This window comes from Eptesicus fuscus, chromosome 12, assembly GCF_027574615.1.
Source record: "Eptesicus fuscus isolate TK198812 chromosome 12, DD_ASM_mEF_20220401, whole genome shotgun sequence".
Lineage (NCBI taxonomy): Eukaryota > Metazoa > Chordata > Mammalia > Chiroptera > Vespertilionidae > Eptesicus > Eptesicus fuscus.
The window spans coordinates 21141204-21160123 of record NC_072484.1 but is presented as its reverse complement, the minus strand read 5'-3'; the positions used below and the strand labels follow the sequence as shown (position 1 = coordinate 21160123).

At 38.9% G+C, this 18920-nt stretch overlaps 1 protein-coding gene across 1 annotated transcript in view; it reads right to left on the bottom strand.

The window, feature by feature from the left end:
- The window catches only part of TASP1 (taspase 1), a 257842-nt gene that overhangs the window by 21396 nt on the left and 217526 nt on the right, over positions 1-18920 (bottom strand). The window contains exon 13 of the mRNA XM_008141100.3: positions 12744-12817. Within this exon, the coding sequence (XP_008139322.1) occupies positions 12744-12817 (74 nt within the window). The remainder of the gene's footprint in view (positions 1-12743; positions 12818-18920) is intronic.

Genomic DNA, 18920 nt, shown 5'->3' with positions numbered 1-18920 from the left:
TAGGGGTGGGCCCCAGGGCTGCCAAATCAAATGCTCTTATAGGAGAAAATAAATGAGAAGAAAAACAATTGTATTTTTATGTAAAACTTAAAATGTTTATATCTTGTAAAAAACTTTATGTGAAATTTGTATTTCGCATAAATTCAAAATTTTTTATGTAACTATTTTCAATTTGTTTAAAAAGCTGATGAATCTAGTTTTTTATCTCAAATCTGGAGATTACTGGGAAGGAAGGGCAGTGGGGACAAAGTGCGTCCAGACAACCATCTGGACTCAAAGTTCTATCCTAAACCTCAACATGGAGTCACTCATGCAAGATGTATTTATGGAATGTCTACATGTGCTAGGCCCTATGTAGCCATTAGCACCTCCATAAACACTGCACATGTGGTAGATTCAGCTCCTGTTACTCACCTATTTAATAAATAATGTAATAAAAGTCCTTAGAACATAAAACCAGTGGGAGATCCCAAGTATTTACAATCATAGAACCAATTCCTTATTAAGAATTAGAAAGGTAACATGAAATAAGATGACATGACCAAGACGATGTCCTTTTTCAAAATTTTAAAAAAAGAAAAGATTCCTTTCATTTGTCCACTGCTTTCCAAGCAAAAGAAAGAAAACACTATTCTGTAATCATTACTCAATCACTGTGGGTAGTAAGGTCAATCATTCTCAAGGACACGTGTCTTAGTTACATGTCATGGTTATGTGTCCTGTGGGCACACAGCAGGCATGTGTCTGCTTTGAGAAGGTAAATATTTCCCTGAACTATTGGGTATTAGAAGGTAATAAGGGGACATTCTAATGTTAAGTTCATACCTGATGTGAACCACGTAGACTAATGACTATGTAAGTATGTTTTCATTATTTTTCATGTTGCTATAACAAAAAAAAGGCTTATTCATTTCAACTAACATAGAGTATCGACAAGTCCAAGTAATAGACATATTTATCTTTGCAAAGATCTAACCCTACACTATGATTAAAATGAGATTTATTTGGATAAATATAGTTAATTCCTTTGAGAAGATTTATGTTCTTGCCAACGTGGTGAATTCCCTCTTTGTGTTTATTCTATTTATTGCTTTGGAGCAAAGTTGAATGAATCATTTGGAAGAAACTGATGGTGTAAGACTAATTAAGCAAAAATAAAATTACCAACTATTCTTAGAAATAAACTTGAAGCTGAGGAAATGTCTGTCTTAAAATGTGCCTTTCACATACTCAATCTTCTCCAATCATCTCCTGTTTGTCTAAAGGACTTTCTAAATAGATCCAATGAGGCCCTCCTGGCAGTCCTAAGAGCATGGAAAAGACATGCAATTTTTATATTTGAAATTCTGGGCAAGCTTAAAAGGTACAAGTAAAATAACTGATTAGCCACTTTGCCTTGTGTTCCATATGTACACATGCCAAATTTAGTTGTCCTGGGATATTTTCTTAGTGCATAGCTTGTTGGTGGTGCCCAACCTACCATCCTGAGGCAGTTGGCTTCCTGTCAGAGATCAGACTCCTTCAGTTATTGGGTAATATGGGGACTAGGTTATCAAAAGCATTAAAATCTGGTTTAGACCAAGGCCAGCTTGGTTCTAGGTGGCTCTTCATAAATCCAAAATATGGTCCAATAAGTCCACCCAGTGACTGAATTCCACTAGCCACGAACATGGAACTGAAGTATGAATTGCAGAGTTGAAAAGGGGGTGTTTATTCTTGTAGCTTCAAACAATTTTTTTTCTCTTTCGGGATCTCTCCATTCACTCACCAGTTGGTTTATATTTATAAGTTAGAGTTACATTTTATCAAAATATAATAACCACTACCAGCTCCATCAGAGGAGTAGGGTGAAAATCCAAGCGGTATTGCTCTTGTCTTAGGCAATGGAAATGGCACCTTTGGGAACACAAGTAAGCACAAATGAGGCTGTGGAAGTTGCACGCTGTGATGGCCCTGAGAGATTCTCTACAACTTCTACCATCACCTGTTCCTCCCAACACTACACCATAATCACCCATCATGATTAACGTACCACCTACTACATGCACTTCAGTTATATTATTCAATTAATACTCAGAATGCTACGAAAGCATCAGTAATATTCCCACTTTAAAGATAGGGAAACTGAGGGTCAGAGTGTAACCTATCCCAGGTTATAGAGCAGGGGCTCCAGGATGGAAATCCACGTATGGTCACTCCAAAGCTCATTCTCTTATTATACCACTCTGCCTTTTTAATAGATGGTCTTGTTCATAACTTTTTTAGACCAAAAAAAAAAAATAGAGGTATGAATTAGATACAATAAAATGCATAGATGTTAGGTAAAGGGTTTAATGACTTTGGACCATTTATATAGCCATGAAAACCAAAACCTAAGTAGAACATTTTCCATATAGAACATTTCCATTACCCTGGAAAATTTCCTTATGCCCTTTTCTTCAAGCAATGACTTTCAGATTTCTATCATTGTACTTTATATAAGTGGAACTTCATATAATAGAATAATTCAGTAAGTACTATTTGGTGTCGGGTTTTCTCCACTTAACATAAAGTTTTTAGGTTATTTTATTTTTTAAGGTTTAGAAGAGGACTATTCAGGACAGGACATGGTGGGCATCAGTCAACTAAATGGCACATAGAAGAGAATTCATTTAGCTTTGTGAGGCTTTCTTTTCATAATGAAACCCTTGGCACAGGGAGACCTTACTAAAGTTTTATAAATTGCTTTAATTGGGTAAAAAGTTAATGGTTGCCAGGGTTTGCATTCATAATCACAATCAAAACAGTAAAATAAACCAAAGAAAAAGACTTTTCAATATCCCTCAGAACAAAATAAACTGCAACTTCTAGTCAAACATTTATTCCTATGCTATATCCATTTTGGACCTCTAAATTTATTTTCCATTTTTTACTCTCTGACATTTTATCTGAGTATAAGTTACAAATAATCTTTTGTGGTATCTTCCAGTCTCAAAATCACAAAGTCATCTGTTTCACTTTGGTTATATCAGTATCCTTTAGAGAGGATTCACTTACTGGGCCAGCTGTACTCCAATAAACTTGTGAATAAAAGAAGTTAGAGAATCCTATAGAATAAAGAGGTAATATACAAATTAACCCTCATGCCATCACAAGATGGCTGCGCCCATAGCAGAGGCGGGGTTCCCATAACACAAGATGGCTGTGCCAACAGTGGAGGCGGGGTTCCTGTAACGAGTGATCAGCAGGGACCTGAGGCTGCACCCCCCGCCCAGCGGGGCTTGGCTGGGGACCTCATGCCGCACCCCCCCCCCCGTGGGGCTTGACAGGGGACCTCAGGCCGCACTCCCCGCCCAGCGGAGCTTGACGGGGGAACTCAGGCCGCGCCCTCTGCCTGGCAGGGCTTGACAGGGGACCTCAAGGCGCGCCACCCACCACCCAGGTGTGGGGCCAGGGGACCTCAGGCCATGCCCTTTGCCCAGGGCCAGGGGACCTAAGGCTGTGCCCCCTGCCCCAGCGCCAGGCTGAGGGACCTCAGGCCACGTCCCCCGCCCTGGTGCCAGGCCAGGGGACCTGAGGCTGCACCCCTCACCTGGCGGGGCTTGACAGGGGACCTGAGGCTGCGCTCCCCACCCGGTGGGGCTTCAAGTGGGTGGGGCTGGCTGGGTCTGGATCTCGCCCAATGGGGGTAGGGCCGGCCGAGTCTGGGTCTTGCGCGATTTCGAGGTGCGGGTGGGCAGGGACTTGACTCTGGGTACCGCGGCGCACCCCAGACTCTGACAAGAGGAAGAGTTTCATATACATTTTACTAATTTTTATCATCTCAGACACTTCTATTATAAAGGGCAAATAGCAATATTAAATTATTTCCTCTAATTAATTCCCTATTAATGTGCATGAATTTTGTACACCGGGCCACTAGTTAAGAATAAGTAATGAGGTAATTATTGCACTGATCTTATTCTAATTTCAGAAAATTCACTTTCCTAAAGCAGCAATTCTGCCTAATAAATTATTTTCATCTCTAAACAGATTGAAAGAAAAGTAAAATTAGGGACACCTATAATACTTTACTAGATATTATGTGTTTTTAGTAGTTCAATATTTAATGATCAAGAGTAAATTAATCGGTTAACACTTTAAAATATATGCTTCCCCCCCCCCCATCACTATTTGTCTCCTTTATGCCCTCTTTCACCTCCACCTCTCCCCGCTGTAATTACCACACTGTTGTCCATGTCCATGAGTTATCTCTCTTTTTTTCTTTTTGGTTCAATCCCTCTACCCTCACCAACACCCCTCCTCTCCTAAGACACACCAGAGCTGTCTTGCTGTTCTCTATCTATGAGTCTGTCTCTATTTTGCTTTAATAAGGATAAAGTACACAAACAGGTAAGTTTGTGAAGAAGCTGACCAAGCCACATTAATTGGGAGATTGAAGTATCTATCTAAATTTTCTTTCATTTTTTTTTTTTTACATCGAATGTAAAAGAACAGACTACTATATTACAGTTGTTGAATGCACACTTTCTCACTTGTCATTTTGGAAGTCCTTTATGTAAAGACAATACTTTTATCTGATGGCAAACAGCAGCCACACTGCCCGTCATTATTCTGGACCTCCACATTAGATACATTCAATTTCTTCTTGAAACACATTTCCATCTGCACTTCTGAGGCAGTGTTTCTCTAAATTCTGTGGTGTCTGGTGGATCCTGCTATATCAGCAAATTTGGTGATTTACCTCCCTTAGAATGCTGTGAAATTACTGGAAAGGGAGACGGTCTTTCTGCTGATCTCTAAACTTCTGATACACTGGATTTAGGGTTGTCCCTTCTGCCAGGAAACACTTGCTTTGATGATGGTAGCATTATGGTGAGTCTCATATTTAATATGATTACTGATATAGTTGAGTTTATATCTTTTGGTCTTTGCTTTCTATTAGTCTCATATGTTATTTGTTTTTCTGCTTCTCCTGCCTATTTTTGGGGTTGAGAAATTTGTAGTACCTCCTTTTATGTCTTATACTAGTACTGTTTTTGTTTTGCTATAATTTTTTTGTTGTTATATTTAAAGTTATTACTCTAGAGGAATCTTTTTTCTGCCAAGGGCCATTTGGATATTTATAACATCATTTGCAGGCCATACAAAATTATCAACTTAAAAATTAGCCTGCTATATTTGGCCAAACATTTAATGAACTCACCCCTATGCCTTGGCAGGGCCAGACCAAATGATTTTGTGGGCCTTATACGGCCCACGGGCTGGATGTTCCCCACGCCTGCTCTAGAGATTATATAAGCATCCTTAACTTATCACAAACTATCTCATGAGCAATGTAAGGACCTTACAGCTATATAATGCCAAATGCACATAATTTAGACCATCTGTCATTGTTCCACAGGTCACAGACACTCTCTAGTTTCTTAAACTCAGTTTCCTCTTTGTGCTTAGGTTTGGACAATTTTTATTCACTGGTTCTCAAGTTCATTAATCATATTTTCCACCCCATTCCCTATTAAACCTATCAAATAAATACTGTTTGTGGTATTTTATTTTTCATTTGTAGCATTTCTTTTTTTCTCTTTATAATTATTTGATTATCCTTCTCTGCTAATCCCAACATCTGGGAAATCTGCGGGTAAACTACTGACTAATTTTTCTTTTAGGTACGAGTCCCATTTTCTTGCTTCTTTAGGGAACTCAGTTTTTATTGTATCACATACATCGAATGTAAAAGAACAGTAATAATTTTTAAAATAAATAATATTTACCCTAAGAAAATAACAAACCCTTTCCTCTAGGTTAGGACCGGAGTCATCTAATCTCTAGTTGAGCTGGTCCTGGGCTTTGTGTAGTTTTAGATTAAGATCACTATTGGCTAATATTTTGAAATTTGGATCAGTAATTTCTCTTAAGTCTGGGATCTGACCCCTGGTGAGACTGTGGAGTCTTCCCCATGTCTTCAAATCCAGCTGCCAGCATTCTAGCCGTGAGGGGTTTCTCTTTGTTCACAGTGCTGCTAAGGGGTTCTCTTTGCCTTGATAACCAGCCCCAGCGTTCTGTGCCATGGCACACATCTCTCAGCAATCCTGGTCGGCCTCCGGTGTTTGCTCGGTCATTGCCATCCATTTGGTAAAAATCCTAGGCCCTTTGTCAAAGTCACTCTCAGTTCCTTGCCTGTAGAGGGCCCCCTGGGAAGACACATGGACATTCTTTAGCTTGCTGTTGATTAAGCCCAAGATATTTGACAGAGTCATGTCAGTTGCACCTCGCCCCAGGAGTGCGCAGGTGTTGTTATTTCCTGGCTTACCTTTGTCTAGGTTCTGGAAGAGGGCTTTGAGATGTGGAACCAGTCTAGCACAGGAAAAGAGGAAATGAAATAGACCTGGGCCCTCCCAAGCTCCTTTAATCTTAAGTTTTTCAGTGAACCCGCCTTGTATATGGGAGTATAAATAAATGTGCTGCGTGGCTCAGGGCAGTCGTCTGTCTCTCCAGCAGAGGAGGTCAGTGACCCACCCGGGACCCAGCTTGCATCTACTTCTGTGTCTCTTTATTTCTTTATTTCTCAATCCCTGGACGCCTCTATCAAGAACCAGTTTCATCTCTCTCCGTGCTGGCCACGGAAAAGGGAGATCCCCGCCGCATCAGGCCCCCGCACTTGCCCGACTCCAAGCCTTTGGTGTGAGCACTTGAAGATTTCACAGAGAAGAACTGAGCACTTGAAGATTTCACAGAGAAGAACTGATCTGAAGACTCACCATGTGACTGGGGCCTCTTGGGATTTTAATCTGTCACACCGGCTCACATGTGGCCATAGATAGTTCATTAAAAGTTTGGTTGGTTTTTCTTTATACTTGTCTGTCAGTTTTATGCCCTTTTCTACCAGGAATGAAGAAGTTGAGTTTTTTCTCCCACAACTAATTTAGGTTTTTCTAGCATATTCAGCTTTTTGGATGATTTTTAAAAATCTGTAATTTTCATTATCAAGCTAATTCTCATTGTTTGGAGTAGGAAAAACAGCCTCTGTGACTTTCTTCATCCTAATTGGAAGCAGAAGTTTCTTTCTCACTTCTTTTGCTATTTCTCTCTTATGCGCCTCCTGTTTTGTAGTCATGTGCTATATAACAATGTTTCGGTCAATGATAGATAACATACAGTGGTGGTACCATAAGAATACAATGGAATTGAAAAATTATCATCACCTAGTGATGTCATAGCCATCTTAATGTCATAGCACAATGCATTACTCGCGTGTTTGTGCTGATGCTGGTGTAAACAAACCTACTGCACTGCAGTGCATATAAAATATGGCACATACAATTGTGTAGAATACACAATATTTGGTAATGATACTAAATGCTGGTTTATGTATTTACTGTTCCATACATTTTACTGGTATTTTTTTTTTTTAGAGTGTTCTCTTCCTACTGACAAAAGTTTGCTGTGGAGCAGTATGCTGTGTTTCATTGGCAGCATCCTCATCACACATCTTGTGTTTACAGCATCACTTGATTGCATCATTTGCTCTTGTAATTGATTTATTCTTGTGTTATTTTATGAATTTGGTGCAGCCTGTGTACACTGTTTATAGTCTGTAGTAGTGTACAGTAATGTCCTAGGCCTTCACTCACCACTCACTCACTGACCCACTAGAGCAACTTCCAGTCCTGCAAGCTCCATTGTGGTAAGTGCCCGATACCAATGTAATGTTCTTTTTTCTTTTATATTGTACTAGAGGCCCAATACATGAAATTCGTTCAAGAGTAGGCCTTCCTTCCCCCGGCGGCTTCCCTCTGGCACCCGGGACCCGGGCTTCCCTCACAGCCCAGGCTTCGTCCGGAAGGTCATCTGGTCTAATTAGCATATTATGCTTTTATTATTATAGATTTTTAGTGTACCTTGTCTATGTTTACATATAACATTATGTTACAACTGCCTAGAGTAGTCAGTGCAGTAACATGCTCTACAGTAACATGCAATAGGCTATCCCATATAGCCTATGTATAGTAGGCTACTAGTATACCATCTAGATTTCTTAAGTACACTCAATGATGTTCAGACAACTATGAAATTGCCTAATGATGCATTTCGCAGAATGTGTCCGCATCCTTTGAGAGATAAATTAAGTCTAGCAAAAAGCTCTCAGAAATCTCATCTGTGCTATCCTTCAAAACAAATATTTATTGAGAATTTTCATAAAGCACCAGAAACTATATTCATAAAAACAAAACATGGTAGATACTGCATTGGGGTCATAAAAATCCTACTAAAAAACTGAATAGCAATTATCTGCTTATGTAACCTAGCATGTAGAATATTGAATTTTATAGACTGGAAGCAAGTATCTAGGGGTAGAGGGCCATAATGTATACAATACCCATAATATAGATAATATATCTATAAGATATGAATAACTTAATGGGGGTTCAGTCATCCATATTCAGAGAAATAAGATTTTGCTTCCTTGTTACCACATGCCTTATCCCAGGAAGGACTTAAAAGGTATGGTGAGGTATTTTAATTCTCATTTTCCAGATGAGTCCTCTGAGAAACAGAGAGGCAGAGTGATCATACCAAGTCAGTCTCTCAGTGCACAGAGTGGAGGGACAACCCGGGTTCCAACTTCCTGGCACCACATCCATTCCAATACTTGTTCACCTCAACTGCAAGGCCCAATGGACTAATCAAGTGTGTCATATTATCCAAGGTTATTATTTAACTTTTTATTTGGAAATAACTTCAAACTTATAGAATAGTTCAAGGATCAACCATATATCCTTTACCCAGGTTCCATTTTGCTCCATTTGCTTTGTAATTTGCTATCTATCTATCCATCCATCCATCCATCCATCCATCCATCCACATAATATTTTTTTTCTGAACCATCATGAAGATACTGGTTCTCCTAGATGTTTCAGTTTGTATTTCCTAAGAGTAGGGATATTACCTTACATAGCACAGTATAGCTATAACAAATTTAACAATAATACAACACTTTTTACCTTCCATATTCTAATTTTGTAAATTAACCTAATAATGTATTTTTCCCCTGCTATATAGGATCTAGGCTAGGATTAGTTATTGCATTTAGTTGTCACACTCTTTAGTATTGTTTAATCTAGAACTTTTCTGCAGCCTTTGCTTTTATGACATTGACATTTTTAAGAATACAGTTGACTCTTGGATAACATGGTGGTTAAGGCACTGACCTCCCATGCAGTCAAAAACCTGTGCATAACTTTGACTCCCCCAAAACTTAACTACTAATAGCCTATTTATGACCTTACCAAAGAAGCCTTACCAATAACGTAATCGATTAACATATATTTTGTATGTTATATGTTACATACTATAGCTTACAATAACATAAGCCAAAGAAAAGAAAATGTAGTTAAGCAAATCATAAGAAAGAGAAAATATATTTATAGCATTTATTTTTGAAAAATTCACATATAAGTGGACTGCACAGTTCACAACCATATTCAAAGTCAACTGTATAGACCCCTTTTTTCTTTCTTCATAGAACATTCCCCATTTAGATCTGTCGGTTTCCTTGTGATTAGATCCAGGTTAGGCACTTCCAGACGGGTTACTGCATGAGCGATGTTTGTGTCTTCTCAGGTTATCACATCCAGAGGCACAGGAAGTCCATCTGCCCCTTCCTGATGACACTGATTTTGACCACATAGTCGAGTTGTTGCCTGGTTTTTCCAGTATAAACTACTATTATTCTTCCTAGCAACTAATAAGAAATCTATGAGGAGATACTTTAAGACCACAAAATAGCTTGTTCCTCCCCAAGGATTAATTTTTTATAATAGTATGTTCACTACTGCTATAAAAAGTGACCTCTACATAGTAAAATAAATCTAGGTTTCACTTACTATACTTGAGTAAGTTCCATGCCAGTTTTAACATCTGTTTTTATTACTGTAGTCCATGCATACTGGGTGTTTATTAAAAAATATTCATTAACTATTCATTAACTGCTTTCCAACTGTTATTAATGCCCTTATTTTTGTTCAATGAAAAGAAATCTCTTTAACTTAGGCTATAGAAGGCTTTAGAAATTAAATGATATAATTGAAAGAACATTCTTTTAAAAGGAAAATAAACTTGTAAAAGAACCTCTTTTTATTCAAATTATACATGAATTCTGGTTAAAATGATATTGATTACTATCCAGCCTTTTTAAGCAGTATGATTTTGAGGTGAGCTCTAATTCAAGGCCTTAACTTAGATTAAACATAGTTAGCTTGTATAAAATGTCCAAATGCCCTGTGGTTTTAGTTTCTGAGTTTGGTAACAAGCACAAAGAAGGCAATATTTGGAAAGTAGGGCAAATGAAACAAAACAAAACAAAACAAAAACAACACATTTTGAAATAGTTTCTAAATTTAAATTTATTTATTTATTTTTTTTAGTTTTTAAAGATGCCTCCTTTTTTTCATTTCACAACCATGGTTTTCAACACTATGTGAAAGGAAATTTTACAAACCAGTCATTCTGCTGAATAGTTATGCCACTAATTCAACAATTCTTTCATGGAAGTCAGGAAACGGGTGGGGCGGGTGGGGGGGTAGGCCACAGGCTTACCCTCTTAAAAAGAACATGAACTTTGTTATAGCCCCTTTCTCTTTTGAGCCCAGTTTCTCATCTATGACTCTGTCTTACTTGCAATACAATAAAATTCCAGCCTGTATGAAAGAAGAGATGGCTTTTTTGATCAATAGAATTCAGCAGCCAAAGCATTAGTGTTTGGGGGTTGTTTTTGTTTTTGTTTTATTTTTAAAAAAGCATTTGTAGCCACAGGCTCAAAGGAGGAAGAAAGGAAGAGGGATTAACTCTCTGCAAAGAAGGTCAAAAACATAATTTACAAGTGAGGCAAGAGGAGCAGCTGTATCTGTTGGGCTAATCAAGACTAGCAGCTGGAGAATTTACCAGCAATATGAAAACCACGTCCACCAGATGTCAAGCAATGCAACTGGAGGCCAAACGTCTCTGGCTCAGTGCGGTCCTCTCCCTCTCTCTACCACACATATTTCATGTGAAACTGTGAGGTGTCTCCCACAGGCCACCAGCAGGGATAACGAGAACATTTCTATACATGGGACTTAGTAACACGATCGTACCGCACCAGACTGGCTTCTGTACTGAAGTCCACCTCCCATGAGGTTCTTTTGTGAAAAGGCAATTTTAGATGACAGTCAACTTGTAAGGGGTGAGAGAAACACAAATGGCTACAAGCCATTCTTGTGCAAGGATTCTTGTGGCTTACCAGACATTTTATATTTGGGAACCATTTTGTCATTGGGAGGAAAAGAATGCTCTGAAAACACTTACTTGAATAATCATTCCTCTACTGATTCTTACACCTGTGCTATTCAATACAGTAGCCACTAGCCACATATGGTTATTTAAATTTAAGGTAAGGAAAATTTAAAATTCTGTTCCTCAGGCATACTACCCACATTTCAAGTGCTTAATAGCCACATGTGGCTAGTGGCTATCCTATTGGACAAAACAATATTATTATAAAACATTTCCATTATCACAGAAAATTCTATTAGAGTGTTGTTCTAAACCTGTAAATCACCTTTTAAATGGGCAGTTACAATTCCCTTCTCTAAACACTATGAAATAAAGCAATCTTTATGCACTCTCTTAAGATATAAGTCCACCAATGCAATATAAGTCTTGTGTCAGGTGAGGGTGATGCCGAGAAGGGAAGCTGAGTGAGAGCCGCAGGGCTGTGAGACAACATTGCCTGAGGTGCTCCTGCCCATTGCGCTCACAGAAGCCCGCGATGCCACCAGCTTGCTGGGTACCGCAGAGGCCAGTCTGGATGGGTATTACACGATAAATATGCAATAAACTATTCTTTCTTACATGTACCCGTAACCTGCCAATAATTTCATCTATATCAGACAGTTTATATCAAAAGTTTCCTTACTTATGTTTCCAAATGTGCTAAATAAATCATGTCCTTTAAAATAGAGGCTGCCCAACTTCACAGCTTTGCAAATGAGGTACCTGAATGCCAAGGAAACATCGTGTGCCACAGCTGAGTCTAAAAATTTTATGAACAAGAAGAACCTGAGGCCAAGTCTAAAATAAAATCCACAAATGATGTTTCTTATTCCCAGGCTCAGGCCCCGTGAGTGTGGGGAAGCCAAGCCACTCAGGAGGTGCTGCGTGGACATCCGTGTGACTGTGGTGACTCACGGTGGGCCGTGAGCCACAGGCACGTGACACTCGGGGTGCAGACCTCAGCCTCTGCCCATGAGGACGCTAGGCCAGGGCGTGCGGGGCACACTGCATACCGGCCAGGTTGCACGTATCAGCACGTCAGCCAGCCCCGCCCTCACGCGTGCAGAGTGCGGTCCAGGCGCTTGGCTTTCCTTACCTTGGTTTCCTCTACCTATTCCAACCCTCCCTGCAAAATCACCAGCCCTGACAGCCCATCAGCTTCACTCCCATTTTCTCTTCTCAATCCCAGTTTCCTCTTTTCCAATCATTCACAATGGACAAAGAACAAGATGGAAAAAAAGTTGTTCCTAACCTTCCTGCTCCATCATCAAAAGCATAAAAGAGCTGCTGTTTTTCTTTGGAATCATCAACTGTTCTTAATCACATTCTCATAAAGATCATGGAGCTACTGCCCGGGAGAGGCTGAGAAAATCAATCGTGTGGACTCGGCCTGTCAGAGGCTCCTGGGATGGCTGCAAGGTGTTCAGACTACGCCCCGTTTCCCCGCTTACCTTGGCTTTCCCGTCCTGGGCTGACATGTAGCCAACGCACATGCTCTCCGTCGTGTGGCTCCACAGGAACTCCACTGCCATGAGGAGAGCACAAACAGGCACATTCAGATCACAGATGGAAAATAAATCTCTGCTTTTTAATAGAACTGTTAAAGATAGCTTTATACCTAACACACTCAGTTCCCCACTTTCCATTTGCTCCTTCATAAATGTCAAGATGATTTAGTACTCAAAACTGCGTAATGCCATTTACTGTGAAATGAAAAATGTATTTCTTTCTTGTCAAAACTTATGATTATTACATGTAAAATAAATGCTCTTCTGTTTGAAACTTGTAACATTAAAGACACACACATGCACACACACACTCATATGTACAATACACAATGATTTAGTAAATGTAATATTCCATAACAGTTCCCTTTAAATCTCCCTCTCCTCTCTCTCTCTCTCTCTCTCACACACACACTCACACACACACACACACACACACACACCTTGGTTTCTAAATACCATTCTGCATTAAAAGAAACCAGGATTTCTTGAAGAAATGTCAATTCCAGAACTGGGGCAGAGAAAATATAAAATGAATCTGGAACATCATGTTGTGCCAGAAAATAAGGAAGAGCTCAAAGAATGATGAGGATTTATCAAACGGACCAGGGGTCAGCTTGACAAATCTGTGCCAATATAAGTATCAAAATAAATAATAACAGTAATTAACTATCCCACTGAACATAGTAAAAACCAACAAGCCCATACTAATGCAAACAAATAAATAAATAAGTAAACAGGGGAGAAGAGAAAGCTCTTCCTTGCAGCAGAATGCCCACTAATAAATACAGACAAAATAAGAATTAGCAAGCCATCATGGTTGCTAAAACTAGTTGGTGAAAATTTGAAGAGGAACAGGCTATTTCCATAGTCTCAAGGTATCTCTCCATAAAATTCTTATCTATATATATAAAAGCCTAAGCAACTGAACGACCTAACGACCATTTGACCAGTTGCTATGATGCACACTGACCAACAGGGGACACTCATTGCAGGAGCTGCCCCCTGGTGGTCAGTGCACTCCCAGGCAGGAGCACTGCTCAGCTGACCAGGATGAACGGGACCGGGAAGAGCGGGAGCAGCTCCTCCCCAGATCTCTGCAGGCCAGGCCAAGAGACCCCACCAGTGCACAAATCCGTGCACCAGGCCTCTAGTTAAATAGAGAAACCTGATGGACTACATGTGAATCAAATGATCCGAGCCAACATCACCAATTAAGGGACAAATCAATGCTACAAACCTCCTGACAAGACACCGGAGTCTCACCACCACTTCTGTGGTATTCCTGCCAAAAATGCAGAGCTAGGATTGCATGAGGAAGCATCACACAAAGCTGATATAGAAATGCTACTAAATAGCCGGTTTGAATTCTTCAAAAATGTCAAAGTCAAAAATACAAAGGAAGTTGAGAAACGTTCCCATTTAAATGCAATGTGTCACCCTGGATTGGATCCTGGACTAGGGTTGGGGGATGTTATGAGACAGTATTGAAACAATTGATGGAGTTTTAAAAGGGACTATGGATTCAATAGTAATGTTATATTGATGTTCAATTTTATGATTTTGATATCTATATGTAATTATTTAGGAGAATAGCTTGTTCTTAAGAAATATACACAGAAGTATTAGCAGTAAGGACCCCTGAAATCTCCACCTTGGTCTCAAATAGTTAAGGGGGAAAAAAAAGTACATGTTTAAACGTGTGAGTGTGTGGGTCTATGTGTGTAAGGAGAAGATAAAGGGAAGCAAGGAGTGAGGAAGGAAAAACAAATGGAGGAAAATGAAAACAATGGGTGAATCTGGGTCAAAGAATCATGGATGTCCCTTGTACTATTCTTGTAACTTTTCAAATATAAGTTTGAAATTATACCTAAATTAAGTTACAAGAAGAAAAATTCACAAACACACAGAGATACACACAAATCTTTGTTACCTTCAAGTGTCAAAATTCTAAGTTTTTTTTTTAAAGACACTTTGTAAAGTTTTGAGGCACTTATCCAACAAAAATTTCAAAAGTCCCTGATAATAAAACTGCATTGCTCAACACTCAACCCTCTGGGTCCCAGGCCATCCATCTGTTTATGTCCCTGAGCTAATTAAGCCTGAAGACAAGTGTTTGAGTTGAGACACAACTGTGGGATCAGTGATCCTGGACTGACGCTTTGCCAGACATGTGGGGAAGAAAGAAGCTTAGGGACAAAACTGAGTTCCTCAGATACGTGGCTTATTCCCTCATCATCAATTAATTACCAAACCTGCCAACCTGCTAAACAGACGCTCTGAGAAAGAGCGCAGGAAAACAGTGTCACGCAATGAAGCAAGCACTCTTCACCAGATGTTTTTTCTTCTTCACACATCTCCTTTGAACTTCGAAAATCTTCAAGTCCAGAGCAAGATCTTGGCTATTCTAATTGCCTAAGAAAGCAAAGGCACTCAAGTCTTACTGAGTTTCCCTAGAACAGTGGTCGGCAAACTCATTAGTCAACAGAGCCAAATATCAACAGTACAACGATTGAAATTTCTCTTGAGAGCCAAATTTTTTAAACTTAAACTTCTTCTAACGTCACTTCTTCAAAATAGACTCGCCCAGGCCGTGGTATTTTGTGGAAGAGCCACACTCAAGAGGCCAAAGAGCTGCATGTGGCTCGTGAGCCGCAGTTTGCCGACCACGGCCCTAGAGTAATGACAATGCAAATGTATCTATAAATACAAAGTTAAAAGAAAGTAATTCAATGTCTACAAAATCAGTCTTCACTCTTTTCACAAATCCCCCTAAAAAGGGGTGCATTGTACTAAGACATTTTTAATTCCAACAATTCAAATCAGTAGATAATGATCCGTTCAGTATATAACCAGTTATATATTTCATATTTTCATATTTATTAAATGAAAGCTAGCTTGAAAAACTCAGCAGGAATTGTCTACAATTTAAATTATAGAATGCTTTTGAAAAGAAACCCTATTTTATTTATTTTAGTGCATGTCTTAAATTAATATGACAAATTATTTCTTGGTAGAGGACTTCAGGGAAGCAGGAGAGGGAGGGACTAACATTCCGAATCTATCCTATGCTGGCACTGGCTTTTGTAGAACTCAGCAAAGCCTGGATGGGGCACCTGATGCTCACAGACAGCACGAAAATGGCTTATGTCATTTTAGTACATAAACAAACTGGAATTCAAACTGGACTTGTGGATTCCAAAACCTGCGCTCTCCCATTGTTCTATTACTCTGAAATTTACTCAGCTTGAAAAGTACTTATAATTAGTGTTACATATTAAGAAGATTAAATTCTGTGCAAACACCAAAGGACCACAAAACATCAAACACAAATACAACTCTTAAATATCTCCAAAGAAAAGCTTTTAAAATAACAAAATCCAGAGGTCATAAAAGACAAGATCAATGAATTTGACTACTTTAAGAAAATGTTTACTGCATTTTCTTTACCATATGGGGGAAAAAGTCAAGAGACAAACTAGGGAAATATTTGCAATTCATAGCAAAGAAAAAGGACTAATTTTCCTTAATATATAAAGATCTGCTACAAATCAATAAGAGACAAATATCCAAAGATAAAGCAAGAAGGATATAAACAAAAGGAAACATGAATAGCCCTCAAACACAAAAAAATTTCTCCTAACTAAAAGAACTGCAAACTAAAACCAAAAGATACCATTATTCAACTATCAGGTTATCAGATATCAAAAGGGTTAAAACAACTTGGGGGGAGGGGTGGTGAAGAAACGAGCACTCTCATATAATGATGGTGGGAGTATGGCCATTTGGAAATACATTCTTGTAATTTGTGGTAGCTATGCCCTATAAGGTCAGCATGAACAATTATTTAGCAAATATGAACCCATCACTCCTAAGAGAAAAATACAGCGTTAGGTTCCTGCAAGTCTCTGGTCACAACATTTTCAATCAGTAAGTAACTTTTATTTAATGTGGGTTTCTGTTTAAAGACATCTAATTTAATATGTTTCTCACAAGTAATTAACTGTATGCAGTATTCTTGTATAATAAAACAGCAGCCAAGACGAGTTTAACATTTTCCTGACCCTGGAAAACCTGCCCCTGACTTTCTTTGGATTTAGCCTCAATAATGCTGGCCCCTATGCTCTTTTTTACCGGCCATCTTCTCATGAATCCACAAATTAAACTATATTTCCAGCTTCTCCATGGCTTCCATTATGCACCATAGCGGTTACTTTATCAGTTTCTGGAGCAAGATACAGATCAGTGACTTCCTCTTCCTTTTTCTGGATATACAGTATTGTTGGTTCATTAATTTTGAACTCATGGTTTCTTGCCTGAATGAAGCTTATCCCACACACACATTTTCTTTCTTTCTTTTTTTTAGATATGTTTTTATTGATTTTTTAGAGAGAGAGGAAGGGAGAGGGAGAGAATATAGAAACATTAATCAGCAGCCTCCTGCATGTCCCCGACTTGGGCCCTGACTGGGAATTGAACGGTGATCTCCTGGTTCATGGGTCGACATTTAACCACTGAGCCACGCCAGCCGGCCATACACATTTCTACACAACCTCCTTGCACTTAGGAACACGAGACAGCAATTCAGCATTATGCTTGGAGGCCATTTTAAACAGCAAAACCGTCAACAAAAAGCACAAAAATGTGGCACAAATAGACCACAGAAAGGACACTTGTTTATAAGCTGAGACAAGAAGGCAGAGCATCAGCTTGTTCACCTAAGCTGGGAATGTGCATGTCAGGTTGACTCAGATTTTTCACCACTCTGCCCATACCACAAATGGCTGTGAAAGTGCTGGGAGTGCTTATTTTGAGATTAAAAATAAATTTCTCCAAGTAGGAAAATTAATAAATATGAAATTTACAACTAATGAGGATTGACTGTAGTTACCAAAATGACATATGCTTTGACCTCACAATTCTACTTTTAGGTATTGGTTCTGCAAATATGCACTTATATTTATAAAAGAACACCTTTAAAAAGCTATTCATTGGCCCAGCCAGCGTGGCTCAGTGGTTGAGTATTGACCTATGAACCCAGGAGGTCATGGTTCAATTCCTGATCAGGGATATGCCTGGGTTGCGAGCTCAATTCCCAGTGGGGTGCATGCAAGAGGCAGCCAATCAATGATTCTCTCATCATTGATGTTTCTATCCCTCTCTACCTCTCCCTTCTCTGAAACCAATGAAACAAATATTAAAACCTGAGTTATCATTTATGCTAGAAAAAAAAGATATTCATTAAAGTAGTTTTAACTAGGAAGAAAGTAGAAATAGCTTAATTGCCCATTGTTGGGACTATCTTTAATAATAAAAGTGTAATATGCTAATTAGACTGGACATCCTTCCAGAGGACCTTCTGGACGAAGCCGGGGCTGTGAGGGAAGCCTGGGTCCTGGGTGCCAGAGGAAAGCCAGTGCTGGCAGCTGGGGGAAGGAAGGCCTACTCTTGCACGAATTTTATGCATCGGGCCTCTAATATACATATAACTATAGTACTCAATTCAATGGAATACAACACAACAATTAAAAAACAAAGGAAGTAGCTCTACATACATGATATGGAACTATCTGTACTAAATGTTTTTCAAACTTTTGACCATGAACCATAATAAAGCAAAAAAAAACAAACAAACAAAAAAAAACAGCCCCACATATTTTCACTTACTATACACATTTTTTATAGCTAAAATTTCATAATACCATTTTATTAGCAATTCTTTGGTATTCTACCCAATGCATTAAAAAGATTATGCTTGTGACTCATTAAATTGACTTTAGACCTCATTAATAGAACTTCAGTTTGAAAAAACACTAATCTTGCAAAATATATAGTTTATCTAAAATAAAAGGTAAAGTGGAGGATGATTTATAGAGGTGTGCAGCCATTTTTGTGAAAGAAAATAAAAGGGCACCATAGATGAACATGTTTACAAATACATGGGATCTCTCTGGAAGAAGATCTTAGGAACTGGCTGAGTCAGAGAGTTGAGTAGAGGGCAACCTATTTTTTATAATCTATCCCTTCTGAAACTTCTGAATTTTGTCCTGTTTTCATTCATGTCCTATTTTTTTTTTTAAAGAATATCCCTAGGAACCTCAATTACCCTGTTAATCTATATTA